Raw genomic sequence first — 12853 nt, 5'->3', positions numbered from 1 at the left:
CTCCTCCTGGGGAGATGAAACACCCCAAAATCACCCAAAACAGCCCAAAAAAACACCCAAAGTCACCCCAAGAAACATCCTAAATCACCCCAAAATCACCCCAAATCCTCGATGATCTTCATGTCCCGCTGCTCCTCCTGGGGCGATGAAACACCCCAAAATCACCCAAAACAGCCCAAAAACCACCCAAAATCACCCCAAAAAACACCCAAAATCATCCCAAAAAACATCCTAAATTACCCCAAAAAACCTCCTAAATCATCCCAAAATCCCCCCAAATCCTCGATGACCTTCATGTGCTGCTGCTCCTCCTAGGGGGATGAAACACCCCAAAATCACCCCAAAACACACCCCAGTGCCGCTGCTCCTCCTGGGGGGCACCAAACCACCCCAAAATTACCCCAAAATCATCCCAAAACAACCAAATTTCCCCCAAAAGTTTCTCGAGCTTCTCCATCTCGGCCTCATCCTCGTGCTCTCCCTGTTACCACCTCAGATCCTCCCTCCCTGTGAGCGCCCCGAGACCCCCAAAACTCCCCCAAAACCACTCCAAACCGGCAGAAAAAAACCCAAAAAACCCCCAAAACAAAAAAAAACCCAAAACCCCCCCAAAAAAACCCCAAAACCCAAAAAAACCCCAAAACCCCCCAAACCTTCTGGAGCTTCTCCATCTCAGCCTCATCCTCGTGCTCTCCCTGTTCCCACCTCAGCTCCTCCCTCTGTGTGAGCGCCCTGAGAACGCCAAAACCCCCTCAAAAATACCCCAAACTCCTCAAAAATTACCCCAAAACTCTCCCAAAAATCCCAAAATCATCCCAGAACAACCAAATTTCCCCCAAAAGCTTCTGGAGCTTCTCCATCTCTCCCCTGTCCTCGTGCTCGCCCTGTTCCCACCTCAGCTCCTCCCTCCCTGTGAACGCCCTGAGATCCCCAAAACTCCCCCAAAACCATCCCAAACCATCAGAAAAAACCCAAAACCCCCAAAACCACCCCAAAAAAACCCCAAAAAACCCCAAAACCCCCCAAAAAACCCCAAACCTTCTTGAGCTTCTCCATCTCGGCTTCATCCTCGTGCTCTCCCTGTTCCCACCTCAGCTCCTCCCTGTGTGAGCACCCAGAGAATCCCAAAACTCCCCCAAACCCACCCCAAACCGGCAGAAAAAACCCCAAAACTCCCCCAAAACCCCAAAAAACCCAAAACCCCCAAAAAACTCCAAACCTTCTCGAACTTCTCCAGCTTGGCCTTGTCCTTGTGCTCTCCCTGTTCCCACCTCAGCTCCTCCCTCTGTGTGAGAGCCCTGAGACCCCCAAAACACCCCCAAACCCACCCCAAACTGGCAGAAAAAACCCCCAAAACCCCCAAAAAACCCCCAAAACCCCAAAAAAACCCCAAAAACCCCAAACCTTCTTGAGCTTCTCCATCTCGGCCTCATCCTCATGCTCACCCTGCTCCCATCTCAGCTCTTCTCTCTGTGTGAGCGCCCCAAGACCCCCAAAACTCCCCCAAAACCCGCAGAAAAAAAACCCCAAAAAACCCCAAAAACCCCCAAAAAACCCAAAAAACCCCCAACCCCCCCCCAAAAAAACCCAAAAAACCCCAAAAAAACCCCAAACCTTCTTGAGCTTCTCCATCTCAGCCTCATCCTTGTGCTCTCTCTGTTCCCACCTCAGCTCCTCCTCCTGCTCCTCCCTGCCTGTGAGCACCCAGAGACCCCCAAAACCACCCCAAATCCCAGGGAAAAGAACCCAAAAAAAACCCCCAAAAAAACCTCAAAAACCTTCTCGAGCTTCTCCATCTCGGCCTCATCCTCGTGCTCTCTCTGTTACCACCTCAGCTCCTCCCTCCCTGTGAGCGCCCTGAGACCCCCAAAACTCCCCCAAAACCACCCCAAACCGGCAGAAAAAAACCCAAAACCACCCCAAAACCCCCAAAAAACCCCAAAACCCCAAAAAAACCCCCAAAAAACCCCAAACCTCCTGGAGCTTCTCCATCTCGGCCTCATCCTCGTGCTCTCCCTGTTCCCACCTCAGCTCCTCCCTCTGTGTGAGCGCCCTGAGACCCCCAAAACCCGCAGAAAAAAAACCCCAAAAAACCCCCAAAAAACCCCCAAAAAACCCCAAAAAAACCCCAAAAACCCCAAACCTTCTTGAGCTTCTCGATCTCGGCCTCGTCCTTGCGCACGCCCTGCTCCCACATCAGCACCTTCTCCTGGTCCTCGCGCAGTTGGTTGCGCTCGAAGTCCAGCTGGATGCCCAGGCGCGTCTTCTGGTTCTCGAACTCCAGCCTGGGGGGCACCCGGCGATTTGGGGGGGGTCCTGAGGGGTCTGGGGGGGGGTCTCTGAGGGGCTTTGGGACACCCTGAGGGGGCTTGGGGGCTCCTTGATGGGTTTGGGAGGGTCCCTGAGGGGGTTTTGGGGGGTCCCTGGTGGGTTCTGGGCATCCCTGAGGGGTTTGGGGGGTCCTGAGGGGGCTTGGGGGGGTCTCTGAGGGGGTTTGGGGGTCCCTGAGGGGGTTTGGGGGGTCTCTGAGGGGGTTTGGGGGGGCCCTGGTGGGTTCTGGGTGTTCTTGAGGGGTTTGGGGGGGGTCCCTGAGGGGTTTGGGGGGGTCTCTGAGGAGTTTGAGGGGGCCCTGAGGGGGCTTGGGGGTCCCTCTGGGGGTCCCTGAGGGTTTTAGGGAGGGGTCCCTGAGGGGTTTGGGGGGTCCCTGAGTGGTTCTGGGTGTCCTTGATGGGATTGGGGCAGACCCTGAGGGGGTTTGGGGGGTCTCTGACGGGGTTTGGGGGGTCTCTGAGGGGGTTTGGGGGGTCCCTGAGGGGTTTGGGGGTGTCCCTGAGGGGTTTGGGGGTCCCTGAGGGCGATTGGGGGGTCCCTGAGGGATTTTTTGGGGTCTCTGAGGGGCTCTGGGGGGGTCCATGAAAGGTTTGGGGGGCTCCTGAGGGGGTTTAGGGGAGCCCTGAGGGCTTTGGGGGGTGTCTGAGTTGTTTGGGGGGGTGTCTGAGGGGTTTTTTTGGGGAGTCACTGAGGGGTTTGGGGGGTCCCTGGAGGGTTTGGGGGGGTCCCTGAGGAGTTTGGGGGGTCCCTGAGTGGTTTTGGGTGTCCTTGATGGGATTGAGGCAGACCCTGAGGGGGTTTGGGGGATGTCTGAGGGGCTTGGGGGGGCCCTGAGGCGGTTTGGGGAGTCCTTGAGGGGTTTCGGGGGGTCCCTGAGGAGTTTGGGGGGGCCCTGAGGGGTTCTGGGTGTCCTTGATGGGTTTGGGGCAGACCCTGAGGGGTTTTGGGGACTCACTGAGGGGTTTGGGGCAGTCCCTGAAGTGTTTGGGGGTCCCTGAGAGGTTTTTTGGGGTCCCTGAGGGGGTTTGGGGGGGCCCTGGTGGGTTTTGGGGTCCCTGAAGGGTGTTGGAATCCCTTGGGGGATCCAGAGATGCCCCCTCCAGATTTTGGGGTTCCCTGAAGGGTCCCAGGGTGATTTTGGGGTTCCCTGAGGGGTCCCAGGCTGATTTTGGGGTTCCCTTGGGGTCCCAGAGTGATTTTGGGGTTCCCTTGGGGTCCATCCCCCCCCTGATTTTGGGGTTCCCTGAAGGGTCCCAGGGTGATTTTGGGGTTCCTTTGGGGTCCCAGGCTGATTTTGGGGTTCCCTTGGGCTCCATCCCCCCCTGATTTTGGGGTGCCCTCACCTTTTCTTGGCGATCTCGTTCTGCCTCTTCACCTTCTCCTCCTCGAACTCCCGAATGTTCCTGACCCCGATTTCCCGGCAAAACTCCTCAAAAACCTCATCCTCCACCTGGAGGGGGAGCAAAGTCAGATCTGGGACCCCCCAAAATCCTCCTGGGGGACCCCAAAATCCCCCAAATCCCCCCCCAAACCTGGTTCATCTTCTCCTTGAGGTCCTTCATCTCCCGCTCCCGGCCCTGGATGATTCGTTTGATGTCGTTGATGCGCGGCCCAAAATTGGCCAGTTCGCTCTCCAGCTTGGACTTCTCCTGGGCAGAGCGGGGAAAAGGGGTCAAAATCCATCCCTGCACCCCAAAATCCATCCCTGAACCCCAAAATCCATCCCTGCAACCCAAAATCCCCTCCCTGCACCCCAAAATCCCTCCCTGCACCCCAAAATCCATCCCTGAACCCCAAAATCCATCCCTGCACCCCAAAATCCCCTCCCTGCACCCCAAAATCCCTCCCTGAACCCCAAAATCCATCCCCGAACCCCAAAATCCCCTCCCTGCACCCCAAAATCCCTCCCTGCACCCCAAAATCCATCCCTGAACCCCAAAATCCATCCCTGCAACCCAAAATCCATCCCTGAACCCCAAAATCCCCTCCCTGAACCCCAAAATCCATCCCTGAACCCCAAAATCCCTCCCTGAACCCCAAAATCCATCCCTGAACCCCAAAATCCCCTCCCTGAACCCCAAAATCCCTCCCTGCACCCCAAAATCCCCTCCCTGCACCCCAAAATCCATCCCTGAACCGCAAAATCCATCCCTGCACCCCAAAATCCCTCCCTGAACCCCAAAATCCATCCCTGCACCCCAAAATCCCCTCCCTGCACCCCAAAATCCATCCCTGAACCCCAAAATCCATCCCTGAACCCCAAAATCCATCCCTGCACCCCAAAATCCCTCCCTGCACCCCAAAATCCATCCCTGAACCCCAAAATCCCCTCCCTGCACCCCAAAATCCATCCCTGAACCCCAAAATCCATCCCTGCACCCCAAAATCCCTCCCTGAACCCCAAAATCCCCTCCCTGAACCCCAAAATCCATCCCTGAACCCCAAAATCCCCTCCCTGAACCCCAAAATCCATCCCTGAACCCCAAAATCCTTCCCTGAACCCCAAAATCCATCCCTGAACCCCAAAATCCCCTCCCTGCACCCCAAAATCCATCCCTGAACCCCAAAATCCCCTCCCTGCACCCCAAAATCCATCCCTGAACCCCAAAATCCATCCCTGCACCCCAAAATCCATCCCTGAACCCCAAAATCCTTCCCTGAACCCCAAAATCCATCCCTGAACCCCAAAATCCCCTCCCTGAACCCCAAAATCCCTCCCTGAACCCCAAAATCCAGCCCTGCACCCCAAAATCCCCTCCCTGCACCCCAAAATCCCTCCCTGAACCTCAAAATCCTTCCCTGAACCCCAAAATCCCCTCCCTGAACCCCAAAATCCTTCCCTGAACCCCAAAATCCCCTCCCTGCACCCCAAAATCCTCTCCCTGAACCCCAAAATCCCTCCCTGCACCCCAAAATCCTCTCCCTGAACCCCAAAATCCCTCCCTGCACCCCAAAATCCTCTCCCTGAACCCCAAAATCCTTCCCTGAACCCCAAAATCCATCCCTGAACCCCAAAATCCATCCCTGAACCCCAAAATCCCCTCCCTGCACCCCAAAATCCATCCCTGAACCCCAAAATCCAGCCCTGAACCCCAAAATCCCCTCCCTGCACCCCAAAATCCTTCCCTGAACCCCAAAATCCATCCCTGCACCCCAAAATCCCCTCCCTGAACCCCAAAATCCCTCCCTGAACCCCAAAATCCAGCCCTGAACCCCAAAATCCCCTCCCTGCACCCCAAAATCCTTCCCTGAACCCCAAAATCCCTCCCTGCACCCCAAAATCCTTCCCTGAACCCCAAAATCCCTCCCTGCACCCCAAAATCCCCTCCCTGAACCCCAAAATCCATCCCTGAACCCCAAAATCCCTCCCTGCACCCCAAAATCCCTCCCTGAACCCCAAAATCCCCTCCCTGCACCCCAAAATCCATCCCTGAACCCCAAAATCCCTCCCTGAACCCCAAAATCCCTCCCTGAACCTCAAAATCCTTCCCTGAACCCCAAAATCCCCTCCCTGAACCCCAAAATCCTTCCCTGAACCCCAAAATCCCCTCCCTGCACCCCAAAATCCTCTCCCTGAACCCCAAAATCCCTCCCTGCACCCCAAAATCCTCTCCCTGAACCCCAAAATCCCTCCCTGCACCCCAAAATCCTTCCCTGCACCCCAAAATCCATCCCTGAACCCCAAAATCCATCCCTGAACCCCAAAATCCCCTCCCTGCACCCCAAAATCCATCCCTGAACCCCAAAATCCAGCCCTGAACCCCAAAATCCCCTCCCTGCACCCCAAAATCCATCCCTGAACCCCAAAATCCATCCCTGAACCCCAAAATCCAGCCCTGAACCCCAAAATCCCCTCCCTGCACCCCAAAATCCTTCCCTGAACCCCAAAATCCCTCCCTGCACCCCAAAATCCCCTCCCTGAACCCCAAAATCCCTCCCTGCACCCCAAAATCCTTCCCTGAACCCCAAAATCCCTCCCTGCACCCCAAAATCCCCTCCCTGAACCCCAAAATCCCTCCCTGCACCCCAAAATCCTTCCCTGAACCCCAAAATCCAGCCCTGCACCCCAAAATCCTTCCCTGCACCCCAAAATCTGCCCTGAGCCACCCAAAGCAGGGAATTCCTCCCCAAAACCCGGGATTTTCCCCCAAACCGTGGGATTTTCCCCTAAAATCAGGGAATGTCTTTTTTCCCCAAACCGCGCTGGTTTATCCCCAAACCCGGGGATATTTTCCCAAAGCCAGGGTTTTTTCCCCAAACCCGGCTGGTTTTCCCCCAAACCCGCCTGTTTTTGTCCAAACCTGGCGCTGTTTTTCCCCCAGACCCCACTATTTTTGCCCAAACCCGCCCGTTTTTGCCCGAAACCTGCCCGTTTTCCCCCAATCCAGCCGTTTTTGCCCAAACCCTGCTGTTTTGCTCAAACCCCACTATTTTTCCCCCAAACCCGGGGCTATTTTTCCCAAACCTGCCTGGTTTTGCCCAAACCCGCCCATTTTCCCCCAAAACCTGTCCGTTTTTGCCCCAAACCCCGGTGTTTTTTCCCAAACCCAGGGCTATTTTTTCCCAAACCCGCCCGTTTTTCCCCAAACCCGCCTGTTTTTGCCCAAACCCCACTATTTTTGCCCAAACCCGCCCGTTTTTGCCCCAAACCTGCCCGGTTTTGCCCCAAACCCGCCCGTTTTTGCCCCAAACTGGGCCCTTTTTGCCCCAAACCCGGGACTGTTTTTTCCCAAACTCAGCTGTTTTTTCCCAATCCGCACTGTTTTACCCCAAACCCGCCCGTTTTTGCCCCAAACCCGCCCGTTTTTGCCCAAACCCGGGCCTGTTTTTCCCCCAAACCCCACTATTTTTGCCCCAAACCCACCCGTTTTTGCCCCAAACCCCGTTTTTTTTTCCCAAACCCGCCCATTTTTCCCCCAAACCCGGGGCTATTTTTCCCAAACCCAGCCGATTTTGCCCAAACCTGCCCGTTTTTGCCCAAACCCGGGGCTGTTTTCCCCCAAACCCGCCCATTTTTGCCCAAACTCGGGCTTGTTTTTGTCCCAAACCCCACTATTTTTGCCCCAAACCCGCCTGTTTTTGCCCCAAACCTGGGGATGTTTTTTCCCAAACCTGCCCATTTTTCCCCCAAACCCACCCGTTTTTGCCCCAAACCGGGGCCTATTTTTCCCAAACCCAGGGCTATTTTTTTCCAAACCCGGGGCTGTTTTTCTCAAACCTGCCCATTTTTGCCCCAAACCCAGGGATGTTTTTTCCCAAACCCGCCTGGTTTTGCCCCAACCCTACTATTTTTGCCCAAACCCGCCCGTTTTTGCCCCAAACCTGCCCGTTTTCCCCCAATCCAGCCGTTTTTGCCCAAACCCTGCTGTTTTGCCCAAACCCCACTATTTTTCCCCCAAACCCGGGGCTATTTTTTCCCAAACCTGTCCGTTTTTGCCCCAAACCCCGGTGTTTTTCCCCAAACCCAGGGCTATTTTTTCCCAAACCCGCCCGTTTTTCCCCAAACCCGCCTGTTTTTGCCCAAACCCCACTATTTTTGCCCCAAACCCGCCCGTTTTTTGCCCCAAACCTGCCTGGTTTTGCCCCAAACCCGCCCGTTTTTGCCCCAAACTGGGCCCTTTTTGCCCCAAACCTGGGACTGTTTTTTCCCAATCCGCACTGTTTTACCCCAAACCCGCCCGTTTTTGCCCAAACCCGGGCCTGTTTTTCCCCCAAACCCCACTATTTTTGCCCCAAACCCACCCGTTTTTGCCCCAAACCCCGTTTTTCTTTCCCAAACCCGCCCATTTTTCCCCCAAACCCGGGGCTATTTTTCCCAAACCCAGCTGATTTTGCCCAAACCTGCCCGTTTTTGTCCCAAACCCGGGGCTGTTTTCCCCCAAACCCGCCCATTTTTGCCCAAACTCGGGCTTGTTTTTGTCCCAAACCCCACTATTTTTGCCCCAAACCCGCCTGTTTTTGCCCCAAACCTGGGGATGTTTTTTCCCAAACCTGCCCATTTTTTCCCCAAACCCGCCCGTTTTTGCCCAAACCCCACTATTTTTGCCCAAACCTGCCTGTTTTTGCCCCAAACCCACCCATTTTTCCCCCAAACCCGCCCGTTTTTCCCCCAAACCGGGGCCTATTTTTCCCAAACCCCGCTGTTTCTCCCAAACCCGGCAGTTTTGGCCCCAAACCTGGGGCTGTTTTTCCCCAAACCCAGGGCTATTTTTGCCCAAACCCGCCCATTTTTCCCCCAAACCCACCAGTTTTTGCCCAAACCCCACTACTTTTGCCCAAACCCGCCTGTTTTTGCCCCAAACCCGCCCATTTTTCCCCCAAACCCGCCTGTTTTTGCCCCAAACCGGGGCCTATTTTTCCCAAACCCAGGGCTATTTTTTTCCAAACCTGGGGCTGTTTTTCTCAAACCCGCCCATTTTTGCCCCAAACCCAGGGATGTTTTTTCCCAAACCCGCCTGGTTTTGCCCCAACCCCACTGGTTTTGCCCAAACCCGGCCGTTTTTGCCCCAAACCTGCCCGTTTTCCCCCAATCCAGCCGTTTTTGCCCAAACCCTGCTGTTTTGCCCAAACCCCACTATTTTTCCCCCAAACCCGGGGCTATTTTTCCCAAACCTGTCCGTTTTTGCCCCAAACCCCGGTGTTTTTTCCCAAACCCAGGGCTATTTTTTCCCAAACCCGCCCGTTTTTCCCCAAACCCGCCTGTTTTTGCCCAAACCCCACTATTTTTGCCCAAACCCGCCCGTTTTTGCCCCAAACCTGCCTGGTTTTGCCCCAAACCCGCCCGTTTTTGCCCCAAACTGGGCCCTTTTTGCCCCAAACCTGGGACTGTTTTTTCCCAATCCGCACTGTTTTACCCCAAACCCGCCCGTTTTTGCCCCAAACCCGAGGCTCTTTTTCCCAAACCCGCCCGTTTTTGCCCCAAACCCGCCCGTTTTTGTCCCAAACCCGAGGCTATTTTTCCCAAACCCACCCATTTTTCCCCCAAACCCGGGGCTATTTTTCCCAAACCCAGCCGATTTTGCCCAAACCTGCCCGTTTTTGTCCCAAACCCGGGGCTGTTTTCCCCCAAACCCGCCCATTTTTGCCCAAATTCGGGCTTGTTTTTGTCCCAAACCCCACTATTTTTGCCCCAAACCCGCCTGTTTTTCCCCCAAACCCCGGTGTTTTTTCCCAAACCCGCCTGTTTTTCCCCCAAACCCGCCTGTTTTTGCCCCAGACCCGGGGCTATTTTTCCCAAACCTGCCCATTTTTGCCCCAAACCCGGGACTATTTTTTCCCCCAAACCCGCCCGTTTTTGCCCCAAACTGGGGCCTATTTTTCCCAAACTCCGCTGTTTCACCCAAACCCGGCAGTTTTGGCCCCAAACCTGGGGCTGTTTTTCCCCAAACCCAGGGCTATTTTTGCCCAAACCCGCCCATTTTTCCCCCAAACCCACCCGTTTTTGCCCCAAACCGGGGCCTATTTTTCCCAAACCCAGGGCTATTTTTTTCCAAACCCGGGGCTGTTTTTCTCAAACCCGCCCATTTTTGCCCCAAACCCAGGGATGTTTTTTCCCAAACCCGCCTGGTTTTGCCCCAACCCCACTGTTTTGCCCAAACCCGGCAGTTTTGGCCCCAAACCCAGGACTATTTTTCCCCAAACCTGGGGATGTTTTTTCCCAAACCTGCCCATTTTTCCCCCAAACCTGCCCGTTTTTGCCTAAACCCCGCTATTTTTCCCAAACCCGCCTGTTTTTCCCCCAAACCCCGCTGGTTTTGCCCCAAACCCCGCTGGTTTTGCCCCAAACCCGCCCGTTTTTGCCCAAACCTCACTGTTTTTTCCCAAACCCGCCCGTTTTTCCCAAACCCTGCTGTTTTGCCCAAAGCCGGCAGTTTTGGCCCCAAACCCGGGGCTGTTTTTCCCCAAACCTGGGGCTGGTTTTGCCCCAAACCCCGCTGGTTTTGCCCCAAACCCCGCTGTTTCACCCAAACCTGGCCATTTTCACCCCAAACCCCGGGCTATTTTTTCCCAACCCCGCAGTTTTGCCAAAAACCGGCCGTTTTTCCCCCAAACCCCGCTGTTTCACCCAAACCCGCCCGTTTTCACCCCAAACCTGGGGCTGTTTTTCCCAAACCCCGCTGTTTTGCCCAAACCCAGGGATGTCTTTTCCCCAAATCCCGCCTGTTTTGCCCAAACCCGGCTGTTTTCACCCCAAACCCCAGGCTATTTTTTCCCAACCCCGCAGTTTTGCCCAAACCCAGCAGTTTTTCCCAAACCCCGCTGGTTTTGCCCCAAACCCGCCTGTTTTTTCCCAAACCCGGGGCTGTTTTTTCCCAAACCCGCCCTTTTTTCCCAAACCCCGCTGTTTTGCCCAAACCCGGTGGTTTTGGCCCCAAACCCGGCGCTATTTTTCCCCAAACCCGCCTGTTTTCCCCAAACCCGCCCGTTTTTCCCCAAACCCCACTATTTTTCCCCAAACCCGGGGCTGGTTTTCCCCAACCCTGCTGTTTTTGCCCCAAATCCCGCTGTTTCACCCAAACCCGCCCGTTTTTCCCCCAAACCCGCCCGTTTTTGCCCCAATCCGCACTGGTTTTTCCCAAACCCGGCTGCTTTTCCCCAAATCCAGGCCCGTTTTTGCCCAAACCCCGCTGTTTTTCCCCCAAACCCCGCTGTTTCCCCAAACCCCGCAGTTTTGCCCAAACCCGGCCGTTTTCACCCCAAACCCCGCAGTTTCCCCCAAACCCCGCGGTTTTGCCCAAACCCCGCTGTTTTTCCCCCAAACCCCGCTGTTTCCCCAAACCCCGCAGTTTTGCCCAACCCCGGCCGTTTTCACCCCAAACCCCGCAGTTTCCCCAAACCCCGCAGTTTTGCCCAAACCCCGCTGTTTTTCCCCCAAACCCCGCAGTTTCCCCAAACCCCGCAGCTTTGCCCAAACCCGGCTGTTTTCACCCCAAAGCTGTGCCCACCTGCAGGTTGAGCGCCAGGTGCCGCGTCTTGGTTTGCTCCAGGTCGCTCTGCGAGTACTTGAGGCGCATCTGGAGCCCGTGGGCCTGGGACTGCACCTGGCGCAGCTCGGCCTCCTTGCGCTTGGCCTTCATCTGCTCCTGGATGGGGGGAAAATGGGGGAAAAAAACGGGAATTTGGGAAAAACGGGAGAAAAAACCAGGAATTTGGGAAAAATGGGATAAAATGGGGGAAAAACAACCCGGGAATGGGGGAAAAACACAGGGAAAACGGGGGATGGGGAGGGGCCACAGCTCGGCCTCCTTGCGCTTGGCCTTCATCTGCTCCTGGATGGGGGGAAAATGGGGGAAAAAAACGGGAATTTGGGAAAAACGGGAGAAAAAACCAGGAATTTGGGAAAAATGGGATAAAATGGGGGAAAAACAACCCGGGAATGGGGGAAAAACACAGGGAAAACGGGGGATGGGGAGGGGCCACAGCTCGGCCTCCTTGCGCTTGGCCTTCATCTGCTCCTGGATGGGGAGAAAATAGGGGAAAAAACGGGAATTTGGGAAAAACGGGAGAAAAAACCAGGAATTTGGGAAAAATGGGATAAAATGGGGGAAAAACAACCCGGGAATGGGGGAAAAACACGGGGAAAACGGGGGATGGGGAGGGGCCACAGCTCGGCCTCCTTGCGCTTGGCCTTCATCTGCTCCTGGATGGGAAATTAGGGGAAAAACCGGGAATTTGGGAAAAACAGGAAAAAACGGGGGAAAACAACCCGGGAATGGGGGAAAAAGGGGGAAAAATGACCCAGGAATGGGTTAAAACAACCCAGGAATGAGGGAAAAACACGGGGAAAATGGGGGATGGGGAGGGGGCACAGCTCGGCCTCCTTGCGCTTGGCCTTCATCTGCTCCTGGATGGGGAGAAAAACCGGGAATTTGGGAAAAACGGGGAAAAAAAAACGGGAATTTGGGAAAAATACTGGGAAAATGGGGGAAAAAACGGGGAAAAATGGGGGAAAACAACCCGGGAATGAGGGAAAATGGGATAAAATGGGGGATGGGGAGGGGGCGCAGCTCGGCCTCCTTGTGCTTGGCCCTCATCTGCTCCTGGGGGGGAAATGGGGAAAAAACCGGGAATTTGGGAAAAACGGGGGGAAAAATTGGGAATTTGGGAAAAATGGGGAAAAACAACCCGGGAATGGGGGAAAATGGGAGAATGGGGAGGGGGCGCAGCTCGGCCTCGTCGTGCTTGGCCTTCATCTGCTCCTAGGGGGGGGAAATGGGGGAAAAAAAACGGGAATTTGGGAAAAACAGGAAAAAACGGGGGAAAACAACCCGGGAATGGGGGAAAAAGGGGGAAAAATGACCCAGGAATGGGTTAAAACAACCCAGGAATGAGGGAAAAACACGGGGAAAATGGGGGATGGGGAGGGGGCACAGCTCGGCCTCCTTGCGCTTGGCCTTCATCTGCTCCTGGATGGGAAACTGGGGGAAAAAAACCGGGAATTTGGGAAAAACGGGGGGAAAAATCGGGAATTTGGGAAAAATGGGGAAAAACAACCCGGGAATGAGGGAAAAATGGGGAAAAA

The 12853-nt window shown here is 55.1% G+C and overlaps 1 protein-coding gene across 1 annotated transcript in view; it reads right to left on the bottom strand.

Annotated features, from left to right (window-relative positions):
- Positions 1-277: 277 nt before the first annotated feature.
- Positions 278-12853, bottom strand: part of SMC1A (structural maintenance of chromosomes 1A) — a 33810-nt gene continuing 21234 nt past the window's right edge. The window contains exons 13-17 of the mRNA XM_032094836.1: positions 11277-11414; positions 3864-3980; positions 3675-3781; positions 2144-2285; positions 278-370 (exon numbers count right to left, since the gene is read on the bottom strand). Of these exons, the coding sequence (XP_031950727.1) occupies positions 293-370; positions 2144-2285; positions 3675-3781; positions 3864-3980; positions 11277-11414 (582 nt within the window). The 3' untranslated portion in view covers positions 278-292. The remainder of the gene's footprint in view (positions 371-2143; positions 2286-3674; positions 3782-3863; positions 3981-11276; positions 11415-12853) is intronic.

Source organism: Corvus moneduloides, chromosome 34, assembly GCF_009650955.1.
Source record: "Corvus moneduloides isolate bCorMon1 chromosome 34, bCorMon1.pri, whole genome shotgun sequence".
Lineage (NCBI taxonomy): Eukaryota > Metazoa > Chordata > Aves > Passeriformes > Corvidae > Corvus > Corvus moneduloides.
The sequence above is the reverse complement of the archived record's forward strand: the minus strand, read 5'-3'. Positions and strand labels throughout refer to the sequence as shown.